At 34.6% G+C, this 21,443-nt stretch overlaps 1 protein-coding gene across 3 annotated transcripts in view; it reads left to right on the forward strand.

Moving 5' to 3' along the window:
- The window catches only part of RBM41 (RNA binding motif protein 41), a 63,938-nt gene extending 52,872 nt beyond the window's left edge, over positions 1–11,066 (forward strand). For all 3 annotated transcript variants that reach the window (XM_035725646.1, XM_027608524.2, XM_027608525.2), the window contains 2 exons: positions 5,204–5,351; positions 6,867–11,066. In XM_035725646.1, coding sequence (XP_035581539.1) covers positions 5,204–5,351; positions 6,867–7,033 — 315 coding nt within the window. In that variant the 3' untranslated portion in view covers positions 7,034–11,066. The remainder of the gene's footprint in view (positions 1–5,203; positions 5,352–6,866) is intronic.
- The last annotated feature ends 10,377 nt before the right edge of the window (positions 11,067–21,443 follow it).

Below are 21,443 nucleotides of genomic sequence, written 5' to 3' on the forward strand. Positions count from 1 at the left end.
ATTTTATTATTTTGCACGTGGATACCAACTTTTCCCAACACCATTTGTTGAAGGAACTATCCCCATTGTGTTTCTTGCCTCTCTATTGATCAGTTGACTGTATATGTGTGGGTTTATTTCTGGGTTCTAGTCTGTTCCATTGGTCTATATAACTGTCTTTATGGTAGTTTACTGTTTTGATTACTATAGATTTGTAATATGTTTTGAAATTAAGAAGTGTGAGGTCTCCAGTATTGTTATTTTTCAAGATTTCTTTGGCTATTTGGGGTCTCTTGTGGTTCCATATGAATTTTAGGATTTTTTTTCTATCCCTATAAAAATACTGTTGGGATTTTGATAGGAATTGAATTAAATCTGTAGATCACTTTAGGTAGTATGTAAATTTTAACAGTATTGTCTTCCAGTCCATGAATATGGGACAATTTTGCGTTTGTGTCTTTAATTTCTTTGAGCAATGTTTTGTGGTCTTCAGTGTACAAGTCCTTAGCTTCCTTGGTTAATTTTTTTTAATTGAAGTATGATTGACATAAAAAAAGTTGTACATATTTTTTGTTTGGTTGGGTTTTTTAGTATCAATTTTTTAAAGAATTTATTTGAGAGAGTCAGAGATAGCAAGAGAGAGCATGAGTGGGGAGGAAAGGGAGAAGCAGGGTCCCTGCTGAGAAGGGAGCCCAATGCAGGGCTTGATTCCAGGACCCTGGGATCATGACCTGAGCCAAAGGCAGACACTTAACCAACCGAGCCACCCAGGTGCCTCAATTTTTTATTTACATTCTAGTTAGTTAACATATAGTGAAATGTTGGTTTCAAGAGTAGAATTTAGTGATTCATCACTTACATATAATACCCAGTAAAGCTGTATATATTTAATGTATGCACCTTGATGAGTTTGAAAATAAGTGTACACCATTAAACCATCACCATATACAATGCTCTAAACTTAACCATCACCTCTAGAAATTTCCTCCCTCCTTTTTCTCTTTTGATAATAACATTCAACATAAGATCTAGCATCTTAATCAATTTTAAATATCTAATACAGTATTGAAAACTGTATGCACTATGCTGTACAGTAGATGTATAGGACTTACTCATCCTGCATAAGTGAAACTGTATACACTTGATGAACATCTCCCCAGTTACCCCTCCTCCTAGCCTCTTGGTAAACATGATTCTACTCGGCTTTTATGAGTTTGACTGTGTTAGATGCCTGATATAAATTCCCATTTAGTATTCTACAAATTCTCATGTGGTATTTGTTCTTCTGTGTTTGGTTTATTTCACTTAGCATAGTGTCTTCCAAGTTTTTATTGTAGCAAAAAAAAAGATTTTCTTCTTTTTTAAGGCCAAATAATATTCCATTGTATTTATACACATTTTCTTTATCCATTCATCTGTCAGTGGACATTTAGGTTGTTTCCATGTCTTTGCTATTGTAAATAATGCTGCAATGAACAAGGGAATACACGTATTTCTTCCAGATCCCAATTCCAGTTCTTCTGGATATATACCCGGAAGTGGGATTGCTGGATTGTATTTTAGTTCTATTTTTAATTTTTTGAGGAACCTCCATACTGTGTTCCATGGTGGGTGCACCCATTTACATTCGCACCAACAGCATACAAGTTTCAGAATTTCTCCGTATCCTCACCAACACTTATTTTTGTTGTTGTTGTTGTTGTTGTTAATAGCCATCCTAACAGGTGTGAAGTGATATTTCATTGAGGTTTTGATTTGCATTTTTTCCTGATGATTAGTGATATTGAGCATCTTTTTATGTACCTGTTGACCATTTGTATGTCTTTTTTGTAGAAATGACTATTCAGGTCTTTTATGCATTTTTAAAATCGGGTTATTTGAGGTTTTTTTTTTTCATTACTGCACTTTAGGAGCCCCTTATATATTTTAGATATTAATCCTTTATCAGATACATGATCTGCAAATATTTTTTCCTATTCTGTGTATTGCCTTTTCACTTTGCTGATTTTTTTTTTTGCTCCTAATTTTTGTATGTGTCCTACAACTTGACTGAATTTATTGGTTTTACCCATGTTAAAACAATTAATTGTGGAGTCTTTAGGGTTTTCTACATATAAGATCTTGTCATATACAAACATAATTTACTTCTTCCTTTCTCATTTGGGTACCTTTTACTTCTTTATTCTTGTCTAATTTCTCTGGCCAGGAGAACTAGGTTGAATAGAAGTGACAAGAGTGGGCATCCTGGTCTTGTTCTTGATCTTAGGGGGAAAGCTTTCCAGTTTTTCACTGTTGAGCATGACATTAGCTGTGGGCCTTTCATATTTGGCCTATATTATGTTGAAATAAATTCCTTCTATTCCTAGTTTCTTAAGCATTTTTATCATGAAAGGGTGTTGGATTTTGTCAAGTGCTTTGTCTGCATCTATTAAGATGACCATGTGATGTTTATCTTTTATTCTGTTAATGTGGTATATCACATTGATTTTTGTATGTGGAACCATCCTTCCATCTCAGAGATAAGTCACTTGGTCATGGTATATGATCCTTTTAATGTGCTTTTATATTCATTTTACTACTTTTCTGTTGAAAATTTTTGCATCTATATTCATCAGGGATATTGGCCTGTAGTTCTCTTATAATGTCATTTTTTTTTTCTTTTGGTATCAGGGTAATGCTGGCCTCCTAAAATTAGTTTGGAAATGTTCCCTCCTCTTCAGTTTTTTGGAAGAGTTTGAGAAGGATTGGCAATAATTCTTTAAATGTTTGGTAGAATTCACCCATGAACCCATCTGGTCCTGGGCTTTTCTTTGCTGGGAGGTGTTTGATTACTAATTCAATCTCATTACTAGTTCTAAATCTCTTTAGGTTTTCTATTTCTTCATGATTTAGTCTTGGTAGGTTGTATGTTTCTAAGAATTTATCCTTCTCGTCTACGTTTTCCAATTTTTTGGCATATAGTTGTTCATAGTAGTCTCTTGTAATCCTTTTTATTTCTGTGGCATTAGTTGTAACAGCTCCTCATTTATTTCTGATTTTATTTGAGACTTCTCTCTTTTTTCTCAGTTGAGCTAAAGGTAGTCAGTTTTGTTAATCTTTTTTTTTAAAAAAAAAACAGCTCTTAGTTTTTTTTCCCAATCTCTTGTTTATTTCTGCCTTAATCTTTTTTTCTTTCCTTCTAACTTTGGGCTTAATTTGATCCTTTGTCTAGTTCCTTAAGTTGTAGAGTTGTTTATTTGAGATCTTTTTCTCTTCTCTTCTGTTTTTTGAGTAGTCTCCAATGCCCGAGGTGGGGCTTGAACTCAAGACCCTGAGATCAAGAGTTGCATGCTTGACCGATTGAACTAGCCAGGTACCCCTGAGATCTTCTTTTTTAATGTATGCATTTATGACTATAAAATTCCCTCTTAGTACTACTCTTGCTGCATCCCATAAATGTTGTTATGTTGTCGTTTCATTTTCATTTGTCTGAAGATATTTTCTAATTTCCCTTCTTATTTCTTCTTTGACCCATTGGTTGTTCAAGAGTATGATGCTTAATTTCCACATATTTGTGAATTTTCTAGTTTTCCTTCTGCTCTTGGAAGTGAGGTATTGAAATGTCCTAGTATTATTGTGTTGCTATCTATTTCTCCTTTCAGTTCTCTCAATGTTTGCTTCATTTAGGTGCTCTGATGTTGGGTGCATATATATTTATAGTTGTTATATCTTCTTGGTGAATTGACCCTTTTGTCATTATATAATGTCCATTTTTGTCTCTTGTGACAGTTTTTACTTAAAGTCTATTTTGTCTGATAAAAGCATGGCCACCCTGCTTTCTTTTGGTTATCATTTGCATGGTATATCTTTCTCTGTCCTTTCATTTTCAGCTTATATGTGGCCTTAAAATACAAAGTGAGTTTCCTGTAGACAGTTGTAGTTGGAACTTGTTTTTGTATTCATTCAGCCACTCTGTCTTTGGTTAGAGAGTTTAACATACTACTTGCTTGTAGAGTAATTATTGATAGGAAAGGACTTACTATCGCCATTTATTGTTTGTTTTCTGTCTTGTAGCTCATTTGTCCCTCTTTTCCTCTCTTGAAGTTTTCCTTTGTGTTTCATTGATTTTTTGTAGTGATGTGCTTTTTTCCTTTCTTATTTTTTGTTTATCTTATATAGGTATTTTCTTTAGGGTTACAATGGGCCTTCCTTAAAACATCTTATAGTTATAAAAATCTATTTTAAGCTGGTAAGAACTTTAATTGTATTTGAGGGTTCTTTGTTGTTTTCTTGAATGTTCTTTTTTTTTTTTATAGCATCCCATTCCTAATAGAATATTGTCTCATTCCTCTGAGAGTATTAGTGATGATTTTTTGAAGTTTTCTTCACCCTGCATGGTCTGTTTTTTTTTTTTTTTTTTTTTTCCATTTGCTTTCATTTCTGTTTGTTCTGTTCTCTCTTTGACATTAGAGGCTTTCCTCAGATGCCTGGTAATCTGTGCCCATACTTATGAGTAGGGGCCAAAAAGCAGACGAGCGGCCCTTGTTAACTTTTAGCTTCATTTTAAAGTCATCTGGTTGGTCCATTTGTTGGAGAAATTCCCAATGCCAAACCAGTATTTTTTTTTTTTTATCTTTTCTCTAGGGGCTAATCATATTTAGTGTGCATTATTTCTCTTAATCTCCTTGTGTTCAGATACAGTATTTATACCCTCATCTGTGTCTGGCATTTCCCATATTCAGAAAATGAACTACCACTATTCACTGGGATTGGGATTGGCCTTTACCTGGTAGCTAGTTTTAGGGGAAGATATTTAAGATCTAGTTGGTTTTTAAACAACTTTCAACCTACCCACCTTATCTTAACCTTATCCCTTTACATTCATTCTCAGAAGTACCTGAAGCTATCAGTTCCTAAACTGTTTGAGGATTCTTAGGTGTATACTGGGTTGGTTCCCGGCTTTCCCCACTGCAGGTTTAAGATTCACCTTTCTCGAGTACACTTATCTAATTATTTTCCAGCTTCCAGAATATTTCTGCTATTGCCTCCTTTCCTTGTTCTTTCTTATCTTGTGGGTTTGTGGGTTTTTTTAAGTCCCTATAGTTTTAGAGAGTTTTCTGTAGGGAGTGAAATTAGATGCATGTATTCAGTCTGCCATCTTTATCTGAAACTAATTCTAACCAAAGTGAAATAGTTGCCTTACCTTCCTCATGTGATATTTCTGTTGATCCTTGGTTTATATTAGGTGTTATACCTGAAGAACCTTAGCCCTCGGGTGACCGAAAGAGATCTTGTCTCATTGTTCGCTCGGTTCCAGGAGAAAAAAGGACCACCAATTCAATTCCGAATGATGACTGGACGAATGAGGGGGCAGGCTTTTATCACCTTTCCCAGTAAGTAGCTTCTTCTGGATAATCAATTGTAGCATCAGTTCATTGGAGATTATTTATACCCTCTCTAATTTAAATCTAGCCCTTTCATTTCTCCATAGTAATAAGAAGCATGTGCTTGAACAAGCGCATGGGAAGAAGGAAAGAGAAGTAAGGAAACTATGTTTTCAGTGTTCCTCTGTCCTCCCTTCTGTGCTTCTTCTCCATTGACAATACTTGACTGACCACCTTATTCCGCTGTCCTCAGTTTTCCCCAATCTTGGCACTTCCTTCTCTCTATCAAAATGTACCTTTTCCCTTTGCTGATGATAGTATTTCTAGTTTAAATTATAATTATATTACTTATTAATATATTGGTATTCTTGTCAGAATACTTGTACTTGCCTTATGCCCTATTCCTTTGGGACTAAGAGACTATAAGTTAACATGCTAATTCACTAGTAATTCATAATTAGTGAATGATGTTAAATTCTTTTAACAGTTGTTTCTATCTTAATACATGACTTCAGTATCCTAATTAAAAGAACAATGATATAGGAATTTCATTTTCTATAACAGACCAGACTGTCTTTTGGTGGTAGCTGCGTAGGAGCTATACCTTTCATTATCCCTAAACTATCATTACTTATAAATAGCCTAGTAGTCTATGTATAGGCAAGTACTTTTACATGTAAGCAGTACCAAAACTCCCCTTCACTTTTTTCTTACATTCTTATGCCATCTTTCCTATCATGTTGAAGGTTTGTGGATCCTCTATACTAGTGGTTTTTATATAATAAAAAGATTTTATAAACTAAGTACTTTAAAGTGAACAGCTGTTTTACTAATAACAGTAGTATAAAATTTGAAAATTTGTAGTATATACATATGTGAGACATAAATTGGTTTAGTCTAAAGACATTGCTTGTCTCCCTATGATTTCACAGACTCTGAGCAATAATTCCACTTCCAAATTTCCCACATCCAGGCTCTGAGGCCCATAGATTGAAAACTCCTGCTATACACTGTATACTCCCATACCTCAAGCATCCATATGCCTACAGGAATTCTCAAGCTTATTTATCCCAATGAGGGCTCCCACTCTCCCATCAAAAGAAAAAAGTAACAAAATGTCCTCAGTACCATGATAACATCTTTTATTCATGTCATCCAATTTGAAAATGATTTCATTATCACAATACCTGTAATCTGTTATCTAAGATAGAGGTTCATATGTTATTAGTTATAGCTTAGCTTTCTTTGGCACACTGTCTATATTCTTGTTTCTTTAACCTTATCTTTGAATTAGGAGACACTCTAAACATCCATTTTAAGTTTTTATTGTCATTATTCTTAGCCATTAGTTTAATCTTGCTGAGTTGTATGAATTTGAGATTATGGAAAAGGTAATAAAATTAAATAACTATATAGCCTTATAGCCTATATTTAACTCCAAGGCAAAACAACATAAACTAGACTTGGAATGGAATTGAATTATTAAGCCCAATGTAAGTTGATGTTTTTTTCTTTCTCTTTTAGATAAGGAGATAGCAAGGCAAGCATTATATCTAGTAAATGGATATAAACTACGTGGGAAAATACTGGTGATAGAATTTGGAAAGAACAAAAAGCAACGGTCAGACCTCCAGGCTGCTTCTCTCATATCATCTGCTCCAGATAACACAGCAGAAATCAGTGGTAGCTAAAAGATATATAGATGGTGAGTCCCAGGAGGTCTTCCCTGCATCAGAATCTTGGATCTAGAATTTGTGTATAGATAGCAATTTGTTTGGATTTGAAGAAGAGAAACTAACTGAGGGAGGGAAGAACTAAGATAATCCCTCTCAGTTTCAGAATGAATAGCTAGAAAACGTATTTTATAATCAAAGACTATATAGGACAGACATATGCCAAGTATGAAGCATAGGGTAGAAAGAGTATCATTTTCTCAGGATAAATTACAAATGATTATTTCTAAGGATTTTTTAAGATCTTTATAATTTATCTGGGGTCTTCAATATTTGTCTGTAAAGATAACATTCTTTCCAAGATTGCCTCCTATATGCAGAACTAAAACACTAATTAAATGTTGAAATACTTATTTACTAGAGCTCATTTATCCCTAATTATATCCACCTAGTAAATAAATGACCACCCCAGGCCTAAACATCAACAAATGCTGTTGAATGAGAACTATCAGCAGTGACAATATGTATTTTCATAAGTCAGTCCACATATTTAATCAATGCTTCCCCATAAAGTTATCAGTGTCTTCAAAAAGCTATATATTTTTCTAATGAAAGCATTTAGGTCAAAATATTGATGTTCTCATAGTCATTTAAGCTAGCTACCATTGAGTAATCATTGAATTCAAAGCAATAAACATTGAGTGACTATCTAATATATATTATATATTAGGTATATGAATTTTAGAAGAGGAACATACTAGCAAACAATACTAAAGGAGGGTGGGAAGAAAGCATTCTCTAGAAGATAGCCACCCATTCCCAAATCCCTCGGTTTGTTTGTAGTTGCTGGAGAATAGAAACAAAATATGATATAGATGAAGTAGTACAAACTTTGGAATCAGACCTGTGTTTGAACTTCACAGCCACACTTACCACTTCGTGACCTTGGCAAGTCACTTAATCTGAGCCTCAGTTTTCTCATCTATAAAACGAGGATAATAATACTACTTACCTCATTGGGTTGTAAGTATTAAATGAGATGATATTATTTTGGCTGAAGAACAGCAAGGAAAAAAAATGAAGAAGGTTGAACAGAGAGTAGGACCATTAAGCACTCAAACATACTTGTAATGAGAGGACCAGAAAAAGAGAAGAGAAAGAAAGAAGCAGAAAAAATATTCCAATAAATAATGGATGTAAATGTCCCACATCCAAGAATTTCAACAAACGCCAAGTAGGATAAAGAAGAAATCCACAGACACATCATAATAAAAATGCTAAAACTCAAAGACAGAGAAACTCTTGAAAGTAACAGGAGAAAAATGAAACATCATTTATAAGAGAACCCCAATCAGATTAACAGCTGACTTCCCATCAGAAACAATGGAGGTGGCAGTGGAATAACATATTCCAAGTGCTCAAAGAAAACAACTGTCAGTATAGAATCCTATATCCAATAAAGCTGTGTTTTAAAAAAATGAAGATAAAATGTAAGTCTTCCCACATAATCATAAACTTGTTGCTGGCAGACCTGACTTACAGGAAACATTAAAGGAAGTTCTTCAGGCAGAAAGCAGTGACCTCAGATAATAATTTAAATCTACACATATAGGAAAGTAGCATGGGTAAAGGTAATTACATAATAAGAAGAGACAGTCTAAATGCATTTTTCTTTTCTTAATTGATTTTAAAAGTAATTTTAAAAAGCAATATGTACATAGTTGCATTGTTGGGTTTATAACATATAAAAATGCAGTATATTTGCCAATAATAGGACATAGGAGGTGGGTGGAGGCAAAGCTGTATTGGACTATAGAAATGACTCCAGATGGTAACTCAAATCTACAGGAACAAGTGAAGAAAACAAGAAGTGGGAAATAAAGTTAATATAAAAAAGCATCAAATATTTATTTGCTCTTCTTTCTTCTCTGAGCTTCTTTAAAACACATAAAATTATATCAAGTAATAATTATAACAGTGTATTGGGTTAATAATGTGTAGAAATAATATGTATAACAATAATAGTATAAAAAAGTGGGGAAAGAAGGAGGTTCATATGGGAATAAGGTGTTTATATCATTGGAATTAAGTTTATATATATCTGAAGCCAATTCAGTTAAGATTTGTATGGTAAACCCTAGAGCAACCACTACAAAACTAACTGAAAATATATAGTGAAAATATTATTAAAGAAATTTAAATTTTTCATTAGAAAATATTCAGTGCAAAAGGATGAATAGAGAAACAGACAAACTCCAGAGACATGTAGGAAACAAACAGTAAAATGGCAGTCTTAAGTCCACCTATATTAATAATAACAATAAATATGAATGGATTAAACCAATCAAAGACAGAGAGTGTCAGACTGGGAAAAACAAGCAAGATTCACCTCCATGCTGTTTGTTGGAGTCACACTTTATATTCAAAGACACAAACAGATTGAAGGTAAAAGGATAGAAGAAAATAGCGGTCAAATGGCAACTGTAAGAAAGCTGGAGTGGCTATACTAATATCAAATAATAGACTTTAAAACAAAAAATGTCATTAGACATAAAGAGTGACATCTTATAATGATAAGAGAATCAACCCATCAGAAAGATAGAGCAAAGTTATATATGCGCCTAACAGCACAGCACCAAAATACATGAATCAAAAACTGAATTAAATGAAGGGAAAAGTCCACAAGTCTACAGTAAGAGTTGGGGTATTCAGTATCCCATTTTCATTAATAGAACAATTAGATAATAAACAAGGAAATAGAAGACTTGAACAGTGCCATAATGAACTAGACCTTAAAGTGATCTATAAAACACTTTACCCAGCACGAATGGAATGCACATTCTTCTTAAGGGCACATGAAGTATGTCCAGAATAGATCATATCATAGACCATAAAACAAACCTCAGTAAATTTAAGTGGACTGAAATCATGCAAGGTATGTTTTCTGACTCCTTGGAATAGAGTTAGAAATCAATAACAAAGTTGAAGGACTCATAAACATGAATTAGACACACGTTTAAATGACCGATGGGTCAAATAAAAAATCACAAGGGAAATTAGGAAATCCTTTGAGATGAATGAAAATGAAGACATGACATACCAAAATGTGGGGTGCACCAAAAGCAAAGCTTGGAGAAAAATTTATAAATACTAATGCCTATATTTAACAAGAAGAAAGATCACATATAAATAACCTCAATTTTGTGCCTAAGACACTGGGAAAAGAGGAGCAAACTAAACTTAGAGTAAGCAGAAGGAAGAAAATAAAAAAGATTAATAAATGACAGGGAATACAAAAAGAGTAGAGAATGTCAATGAAACTAATAGTTGGTTCTATAAAAAAAGATCAACAAAAGTGACAAACCTTTTGTTAGATTGACCAGGGAAAAAAGAAGACTCAAATTACTAGAATCAGAAGTGAAGGAGGGACCATTACTACCAACCTTCTAGAAATAAAAAGTGTTATGAAGGAGCCCTATGAACAATTATATAACAAATTAGATAACTTAGATGAAATGGAAAATTTCCTAGAAACCCACAAACTACTGGAACCAATGGAAAACAAAATCTGAAAATGTCTATAACAAGTAAAGAGGTTAATTAATAACTCTTAAAAATACCCACAAGAAAAAGCCTAGCCTCGAATTGCTTCTCAGATAAATTCTAGCAAACATTAAAGAAGAATTAATACAAATTCTTTACATACTCTTCCAAAAAGTAGAAGGAACACTTCTAATATATGCTACAAACATGGAAGAACGCTGAAAACATGCTAAATGAAAGAAGCCAGTCACAAAAGACTATATAATTATGTGATTCCATTTATATGAAGTGTCTAGAATTGGTAAATTAATATAGAGACTGGATTAGTGGTTGCTCAGGGCTGAGGGTGATAGCTGAATTGTATGAGGTTTCTTTAGAGGTTGATTAAAATGTTCTAAAATTGGTGAAAATTGTACAACTCTATTGAATATACTATAAATAATGAATTGTATACCTTAAATAGGTGAATTGTATTTTTATGAATTATATCTCAGAGTCACCAAAAAAAGAAATTGGATACAACCCAACTGTCCATCAGTAAGAAAATGAATAAATAAATCATGACACATTCATTTTAGTGAAATACTATACATCCATTAAAATAATGGAGTATATCTGTGAATACATTCTGATCTGTATGATGTGCAGAATTTTGTATTAATTTAAAAAGCAAGAAATGGTATAATGTGAATGCATTTTGTAAACAAAAGCATTTGTATATGTATGATACATGTGTATATAGGCATTTCTGAATAAATTTAGGAAAAAGCTGGGAAATATATATACCAAATTGTAAACCTTTTAGAAGTAGGATTAGATAGACTGAAAGGGGACTTTTGCTTTATAAAATTTTTAAAGTGGTGTGATTTGGGGTGATTTTTACTTTTTTCAGTTTTTTTAAATTAAAAAAATTTTTTTAATACTCTACAAATGATTTGGCTTCCAGGATATTTGTCAGGCCTGCTCTGAGGATATCATCTAACTATACTCAGGACAAACTCCCATTCCTTTGATATAGTGCTCACTTAGGATTAACTCTTCAATTTTAAATATAGTGTGAGGGGAGGAAGTAAGTTATCCTGGTATAACCTCTTGCACATGTTATCCAGGGACATACTTCTAAGCTGGACTTTTCAGAAGAAACTTAGTCCTGTTGAGTGGGAAATCTCACCTCTGCCCTTTGCTAGACCTGCAGATCACTAACAACAGAGGAAAATAAAAATGGAGGATGTCCCTCAACTGGTGCATAAACAAACTGTAGTATATCCATACAATAGAATCCTACTCAGCAATAAAAACTATGATGAACTGTGAAACATGCAACAACTTGGATGAATCTCAAATGCATTTTGCCAAGTAAAAGAAGCCAAACTCAAAAGGCTACTTAGAGTTTGATTCCATTTATATGATATTCTGGAAAAGGCAAGACTATAGGAACAGAGAACAAATCAGTGGATGTCAGGGGTTAAAAAATGGCAGACTGATTACAAAATGGTAGCACAAGGAATTTGTTTTAATAATGGAAAGTTTCTGTATCTTGATTATAGTTACTTGAGTGTATGCATTTGTCAAAACTAGAATTATATGCCAGAAAGGATGAATTTTACTATATGTGAATTTTTTAAATAAATGTAATTTTTAATGGAGAGAAGTCATAAAGTATTGTTCCTATTCTGTGGTCTTTTAATTACATGGAAGACTTAAAGCCACTTAGCTACTATTCTTTATTTTCTGCACACAGGTCAGCAGAAATCATCAGTTAAAAACATCTACATATACATACACACACAAACCCACTATAAAAACGTCAGAAGACAAACTAGAAAATAATTTGCCATGCACAAGGAGCTAATTTTCTTAAAATACAATATATATAATTTTCTTAATATACAAAAGTAAATAATGCGAGAAAAATATGGGTAAAAAAGAAAATGTATAGAAACAAATATAAATGACTAATAAACTAAGATAAATATTCAGAGTAGTAAAAATTAGGACAATGAGCTTTTTAAAAAAAAATTAGATTTATAGGAAAGTTACAAAAATAGCAAGAGTTACCATATATCCTTCACCCAGCCTCTTTTAATATTAACACCTTATATAACCATAGTATAATTATCAAAAAGCAGGAAAATAATATTACTACAGTACTATTAACTAACTCACAGACCTTATTTGATTTTTTCCACTTGTGCCACTAACGTCTTTTTATGATCCAGGTGCAAATCCAGTATCTCACATTGCATTTATTATTTATTGTAGTTATTTTGTAGAATGTCCCTAATTAGGGTTTGTCTCATGATTTCCTATGATTAGACTGAGGTTATATGTTTTTGTTAAGAATACCAGAGAAGTGATGTGCCCTCCTTTTTTTATATAGTTTCAGAGGTAGGATTTAGTGTTCATCAGTTGCATTAACACCCAGTGCTCATTACATCAACTGCCCTCCTTAATGCCCATCACCCAATTGCCTCACCCCCCAACCCACCTCCCACCTCCAGCAAACCTCAGTTTGTTTCCTAGAGTTCAGCATCTCATGGTTTGCCTCCCTCTCAATTTTCATCTTATTTTTCCTTCCCTTCCCCTATATTCATGTTTTGTTTCTTAAATTCCACATATGAGTGAAATAATATGGTATTTGTCTTTCTCGGACTAATTTCACTTAGCATAATACCCTCTGGTTCCATCCATGTCATTGCAAATGGCAAGATTTCATTCTTTTTGGTGGCTGAGTAATATTCCATTGTATACCAGTTCTTTATCCATCCGTCGATGGACATCTGGGCTCTTTCCAAATTTTGGCTATTGTGGACATTGCTGCTATAAACATTTGGATGCATGTGCCTCTTTAAGTCACTATGTATCCTTTGGATAAATACCTAGTAGTTCAGTTGCTGTGTTGTAGAGTAACTCTTTTTAACTTTTTGGGGAAACTCCATACTGTTTTCAAGAGTGACTGCACCAGTTTGTATGCCCACCAACAGTGTAAGAGGGTTCCCCATTCTCTGCATCTTCACCAACATCTGTTGTTTCCTGAGTTGTTAATTTTAGCCATTTTGACAGGTGTGAAGTGTTATCTCATTGTGGTTTTGATTTGTATTTCCCTGATGCCTAGTGATGAGCAGTTTTTCATGTGTCTGTTGGCCAATTTTATGTCTTCTTTGGAGAAATGTCTGGTCATGTCTACTGCCCATTTCTTGACTGGATTATTTGTTTTTGGGTATTGAGTTTGATAAGGTCTTTATAGATTGTGGATACTAGCCCTTTATCTGATAAGACATTTGCAAATATCTTCTCCCATTCTGTAGGTTGCCTGTTAGTTTTGTTGACTGTTTCCTTTGCTGTGCAAAAGCTGTTTATCTTGGTGAAGCCCCAATAGTTCATTTTTGCTTTTGTTTCCCTTGCCTTTGGAGACGTGCCTAGCAAGAACTTACTGCAGCTGAGGTAAAAAAAAAAAAATGTTGCTGCCTGTGTTCTCCTCTAGGATTTTGATGGATTCATATTTAGGTCTCTCACCCATTTTGGGTTTATTTTTGTGTATGGGTTAAGAAAGTGGTCCAGTTTCATTCTTCTACATGTGGCTATCCAATTTTCCCAACACCATTTGTTGAAGAGACTGTCTTTTTTCCATTGGATATTCTTTCCTGCTTTGTTGAAGATTAGTTGACCATAGAGTTGAGGGTCCATTTTTGGGTTCTCTATTCTGTTCCAGTGATGTATTTGTTTTTGTGCCAGTACCATATTGTCTTGAGGATTACAGCTTTGTAATACAGCTTGAAGTCCAGAATTGTGGTGCCTCCAGCTTTGCTTTTCTTTTACAACATTCCTTTGGCTATTCGGGGACTTTTCTGGTTCCATACAAATGTTAGCATTGTTTATTGCAGCTCTGTGAAAAATGTTGATGGAATTTTGATAGGGATTACATTGAATATGTAGATTGCTTTGGGTAGCATACACCTTTTAACAATATTTTTTCTTCCAATCCATGAGCATGGAATGTTTTTCCATTTCTTTGTCTTCCTCAATTTCATTCATAATTGTTGTATAGTTTTCAAAGTGCAGATCTTTTACCTCTTTGATTAGGTTTATTCCTAGGATCTCGGGGTTTTGGTGCAATTGTAAATAGAATCGATTCCTCAATTTCTCTTTCTTCTGCCTCATTGTTAGTGTATTGAAATGCGACCGACTTCTATGCATTGATTTTATATCCTGCGACTGCTGAATTCCTGTATCAGTTCTAGCGATTTTTTGGTGGAGTCCTTTGGATTTTCTACATAGAGTATCATGTCATCTGTGAAGAGTGCAATTTTGACTTCTTATGCTGATTTGTATGCCTTTTATTTATTTTTGTTGTCTGCTGAAGCTAGTAATTCCAATACTGTGTTGAGTGACAGTGGTGAGGGTGGACATCCCTATCGTGTTCCTGACCTTAATCCCACTTGGTCACGGTGAATAATACTTTTAATGTACTATTGGATACTATTGGCTAGTATTTTGATGAGAATTTTTGCATCCATGTTCATCAGGGATAATGGCCTATAATTCTCCTTTATAGTGGGGTCTTTGTCTGGTTTTGGAATCAAGATAATGCTGGCCTCATAGAAGGAGTTTAGAAGTTTTCCTTCCATTTCTATTTTTTGGAACAATTTGAGAACAATAGGTATTAACTCTTCTTTAAATGTTTGGTAGAATTCCCCTGGGAAGCCATCTGGCCCTGGACTTCTGTTTGTTGGGAGATTTTGGATTACTGATTTAATTACTTTGCTGGTTATGGGTCTGTTCAAATTTTCTATTTCTTCCTGTTTCAGCTTTGGTAATTTGTATGTTTCTAGGAATTTGTCCATCTTTTCCAGAATGCCCAGTTTGTTGGCATATAATTGCTCATAATATTCTCTTATAATTGTTTGTGTTTCTGTGGTGTTGGTTGTGATCTCTCCTCTTTCATTCGTGACTTTATATATTTGGTTCCTTTCTCTTTTCTTTTTAATAAGTCTGGCTTGGAGTTTATCAATTTTGTTAATTCTTTCAAAGAACCAGCTCCTAGTTTGGTTGGTGTCTTCTTCTGTTTTGTTTTTTTTTTATTTCTGTATCATTGATTTCTGCTCTATTCTTTATTATTTCTCTTCTCCTGCTGAATTTAGACTTATTTGCTGTTCTTTTCCCAGCTCCTTAAGTGTAAGTTTAGGTTATGTATTTGAGACTTTTCTTGCTTCTTGAGAAAGGCCTGTATTGCTATATATTCCCTCTTAGGACAACTTTGCTACCAAACATTTAAAGAAGAGTTAATACCTATTCTTCTCAAATTGTTCCAAAAAATAGAAATGGAAGGAAAACTTCTAAACTCCTGAACTGTCGTGTTTTCATTTTCACTTGTTTCCATGTAGTTTTTTAAATTCTTCTTTTATTTCCTGCTTGACCCAATCATTCTTTAGTAGTATGCTTTTTAACCTCCATGTATTTGTGTTCCTTCCAAATTTTTCTTGTGTTTGACGTCAAGTTTTCAAGCACTGTGGTCTGAAAATATGCATGGTATAATCTTAATTTTTGGTACTAGTTGAGACCTGATTTGTGACCCATTATGTGATCTATTCTGGAGAATGTTCCATGTGCACTTGAGAAGAATGTGTATTCTGCTGCTTTAGGATGAAATGCTCTGAATATATCTGTGAAGTCCATCTGGTCCAATGTGTCATTCAAAGCCATCCTTTCCTTGTTGATCTGCTTAGATGATCTGTCCATTGCTGTGAGTGGGGTGTTAAAATCCCCTACTATTACTGTATTATTATCAATGAGTTTCTTTAATTTTGTTATTAATTCCTTTATATATTTGGCTGCTCCCAAGTTGGGGCATAAGTATTTACAATTGTTAGATCTTCTTGTTGGATAGAGCCCTTTATTATGATATAGTGTTCCTCTTCATCTCTTATTACAGTCTTTGTTTTAAAATCTAGTTTGTCTGATATTGGTATGGCTACTTCAGCTTTCTTTTGATTTCCATTAGCATGATAGATGGTTCGCCACTCCTCACTTTCAATCTGGAGGTGTCTTTGTGTCAAAAAAGAGTTTTTTTTAAGCAGCATGTGGATGGGTCTTGTTTTTTATCCATTCTGATACCCTGTGTCTTTTTATTGGAGCATTTAGTCCATTTACATTCAGAATAATTATTTAAGGATAGGAATTTAGTGCCTTTGTAGAGTCACTGTTTCCATAGATTGTTCCTTTCTGGTCTTTGTTATTTTTGGGCTCTCTCTTTGCTCAAAGGATCCCCTTTAATATTTCTTGCAGGGCTGATTTAGTGTTCACAAATTAGTTTCTATTTGTCCTAGAAATTATCTCTCCTTCTATTCTGAATGATAGCCTTGCTGGATAAAGTATTCTTGCCTGCATATTTTTCCCACTTAGCATGTTGAATATATCATGCCAGTCCTTTCTGGGTGCCAGGTCTCTATGGACAGGTCTGCTGCAAGTCTTATGTTTCTACCCTTGTAACAGGTTAAGCATCTCTTGTTCCAAGCTGCTTTCAAGATTGTCTCTTTATCTTTGAAATTTGCAAGCTTCACTATTATATGTCAAGATGTTGACCTATTTTTATTGATTTTTGAGGGGGGTCTCTGTACCTCCTGGACTAGAATGCCTGTTTTCTTCCCCAGATTAGGGAAATTCTCAGCCATAATTTGTTCAAATAAACCTTCTGCCCCTTTCTCCCTCTCTTCATCTTCTGGGACCCTTATTATCCAGATATTGTTTTGCTTTATAGAATCATTGAGCTCTCTAAGTCTCCCTTCATGATCCAGTAGTTGTCTTTCTCTCCTCTTTTCAGCTTCCTTATTCTCCATTATTTTATCTTCTATATCACTGACCCTTCTGCCTTGTTTATCCTTGCTTTTAGAGTCTCCATTTGGGACTGCATCTCGGTAATAGCATTTTAAATTTCAGCCTGACTAGATTATAGTTCTTTTATTTCTGCAGTAGGGATTCTCTAGAGTCTTCTATGCTTTTTTTTCAGGCCCCGCTAGTAACTTTATAATCGTTGTTTTAAATTCTAGTTCAGACATCTTACTTATATCCATATTGATTAAATCCCTGGCAGTGAGTACTACCTCTTTTCTTTCTTTTGGGGTAAATTTCTCCATCTCATAAGTTTCTCCAGAAAAGAATAGAAGAAAGAAGGAGAAAAGACAATAACAACAACAGAAGAACAAAACAAAACAAAATAAAAAATCAGACAAGAAACAAAAGAGGACAAAAAAAAAACCTAGATCCTGGATGTGTTTTGGTCTGCTTGTTAAAGAAACTGGATCCCAAAATGGGAAAGAAAGAACTTATATATACTCAAAAATATACAGAAGATATATACAATGAAATAGGATAAAATACAATGAAAGGAAATTAAAAAATTATATATATGATATATATAAACAAAAATTAAAAATGAATTGAAAAAATAAGAAAATTGCTGAGAAAATAATACTGAAAGACTAAAGAATAAAGAAAACCACAAATGCTATATACTTTTCCCCAAGAGCTGAAGCTTTGGTTCTCTATGATCAGTAGACTTGGTGCTATCCAGTTGTTCCTACTAGTCTTCTAGGGGAGGCACTTGATCCGCTGATTCTCAGGTGTCTTTCTTTGCTCTTGCCAGCGGGCTGGGCTAAGTGTAAGCAGCTCTGGATTCCACTATGTGGCACTGTTTTGCTCCCTGAAGACTTTCAGCACTGATGTGGGGGATGGGATGAAAATGGCTGCCTACCGCTCTCTAGCCCCGGAGCTGAAAGTTCGTGCCCCCGACTCTTCAGTGAGCCTTCATAGAAAAGCAGTCACTCTTGTCTCCTCAGTTTCCATCCTAACTCTGTGTTCACCTGGCCTATGACCGAGTGTTTTTATCTCAGGCGCCCGACTGAATTTCAAGACCAAATTTCATGGACACCTGCAGCGCACACCTGCACTGTTCCTCCCTGGGGAAGGTGGGAGTCTCACCAGGCTTCTGTCTTTTGCTGGGCCCCTGCCAGGAAAGCAGTCACGTGACTGTGCAGCAGTTCCCATTTTATGGCAACACCAAGCAGAAATCCCGCACCTAGACTCATGGTTTTCAGCCAGCTTCCCTGCTCCGATGCCTGGAAATTCTGCCGCGCTCAGGCACCCCTGTTCTTGTGACGCCGGGGATCCTGAGACCACGCTGTCCCACCTGGGATTCCACCCTGCTTCACCACCTAAGCACTTTAAGCCAGGGATGTCCCCCTCCCGCACCCCAAGAGACTTCTAAAAGTTCCAACTTTGCACTCCGCTGCTTATATTACTTTGCGGTAGCCTCCGTAAGCTGGCTCCCTCCCCTCCACAGTATCCTCTGACATATCACCCCAGATTCAAGTCTCTGCACCTCCTACCTTCCAAAAAGTGATCACTTTTCTATTTGTAGAATTGCAGCATTTCTTTTCTCAGATCCAATTGATTTTGCAGGTGTTTAGAATGATTTGATAACTATCTAGCTGAATTCTAGGGACCAGACAAACTTAGGCCAGACAAATTCTGCCATCTCAACTCCTCTCCATGATTTGCCTTTTTTAGTGCATCAGATAGCTAATGCTGATATGTCTTAATACTGGTGATATTAACCTTGATCACTTGGTTAAGGTGGTGGTTGGTAAGCTTCACTATAAAGTTACTATTTTCCTCTTTATAATTAATAAATATCTTGTAGGAAAGTACATTGAGACTATTTAAATATCCTGTTTCTCATACTTTTGCCCCCTAATTTTAGCATTCATCAATTGTTCTTGATAGTGACAGTTACTACTGTGGTGTTTATACCTAATGTTGATTTTTTATTTCTTTCATTCCTTCTATATGTATTAATTGAAATTCTATAAGGAAGATATCCCATCTTCCCCATTTATTTACTCATTTATTTATATCAGCATGGACTAATGGATGTTTATTTTATTCTGACTTATAACCTAATACTATCATTATTTTGTTCAAATTGTTTCAACTTTGACCATTGAGAGCTTCTATGTCATTTTGACAGGTCCCCATTGTTTGACTACTTCCTTATTTTCTGGCACCACAAGTTGTTCAAGATTAATCTTGTTTTTCCTATCCCAGTGCTAGAATCAACCATTTCTACATGGAGCCCTAGTTCATTTAGAAACAAAGACCTGGGCACTAGGTGTTCTTTTTATAACCTATGAGAGTATCAAATATTATAAAGATTGATAAAAGCAAGTGTTTCCAAGGGTATGGAAAGTAGACACCCCATACACTTTGGATAAGAGTATAAATAAGTGTAACCTTTTGGGAGGACAATTTGGCTGTCTCTATTAAAAATTTAATTGTGACGATCTAGAAAATCTACTTCTAGAAATCCATTACACAGAAATATATATATGCTCAAAGATATATGCACAGAAATATTCATTGCAGCTTTGTTATAACAAAAACCTTGAAACAAAATTTCATCAATAGGGAACTGATTAGTTAAATAACTACATTGTGGTACAACTATATGATAAAGTATTATGTTGGCATTAAAAGGAATGAGACAGATCTATAGATATTGATATGGATCTTGTTTCATATTTCATTAAGAAAATAAAAGCAATCAGATGAGAACTTCCTCCTCTTTTTATAACCAAATCTACCATCTATTTAATTTGTGTCTACACTCTAGCTTTCTCCATATACTGTATAGAATAGTGGGTAAGGGTGTGGGATCTAATGCCATACTCCCAGTGTTCAGATCATGACTCTACCATTTACTAGTTGTGTGAACTTGACTAACCTATTTAAACTGACTATGCTATAGTTTTTTCCATTTTTTAAAATGAATGAGGGCAGTAAAAGTTTCTACCTCACAGTCTTGTTGCATTAAGTGAATATGTATAAGGTGTTTTAAGTAGTACCTGGTACATAGTTAAGAGCTCAATAGATATTAGATTATCATTACAATGGATGAAATATCCTTGCTCCTATCAAAGGCCATCCCCTTCATTTGTGCTTTGGATTCCAGTCCCCTGATTTCTCAAGGACCTAACACATATAAGTGTACTCTCTTTCTGCATCACCAGTCTCATTTCTATCAGCATATAAGCATATTCTTGTACATCCTATTTATTTAAAAAAAACTTCCATGACTTCACATTCCCATCAAGCTATTGTTCCATTTTTCTCTTCTTTACAGCAGAATTTCTTAAAGTTTTCTATAGTCATTGTATCCATATTTCCCATTTTCTCCTAAATCTGTTTCAATAAGGCACTGCTCTTGACAAGGTCTTTTGTAACACCCCTCACCCCATCTTGCCAAATCAATGGTAATTTCTCTGTCCTCATTATATCTCAACTTCTCAGCTGCATTCAATGCAGTTTACCACTTTCTCTTTCTTGAAACACTATTGTCTTGGCTTCTGTAACACCACAATCCTGATTTTCTTCCTACTTCAGTAATAAATTCCCAGTTGTCTTATGGCTCCTTCTCTGCTTGTCTAAATGTTATTGGGCCCCAGGGCTCCTTACCTAGCCTATTCTTTTCTGATTTTACTTTCTCCCTAACAGTTCTTATCTAGTTTCATGAATTTATATTACTACCTATAGGCTTATGACTACCAAATCTGCTTCCAGCTCAGATCTTTCTATTGAGCTCTAGATTCTTATACCAACTGATTTCCTGACAAGGCTGGTTAAATGTCTAAAGCCATCTCAAATGTCACATTTTCAAAATAGAAGACTTGAATATTTACCTCCCCAACCCATCATTTTTCTAGTCTCCCTCATTGGTAAAATGGCACTATCATCCAAGTTCTCAGTATGTTCTTCATTCCTTTTGTCCTCTCACTTTCCACATATATCCATAAGCAATCCTGGAGATTACCTAGAGGTGATTTCCAAAAAT

This window comes from Zalophus californianus, chromosome X (genome assembly GCF_009762305.2).
Source record: "Zalophus californianus isolate mZalCal1 chromosome X, mZalCal1.pri.v2, whole genome shotgun sequence".
NCBI classification, from domain to species: domain Eukaryota; kingdom Metazoa; phylum Chordata; class Mammalia; order Carnivora; family Otariidae; genus Zalophus; species Zalophus californianus.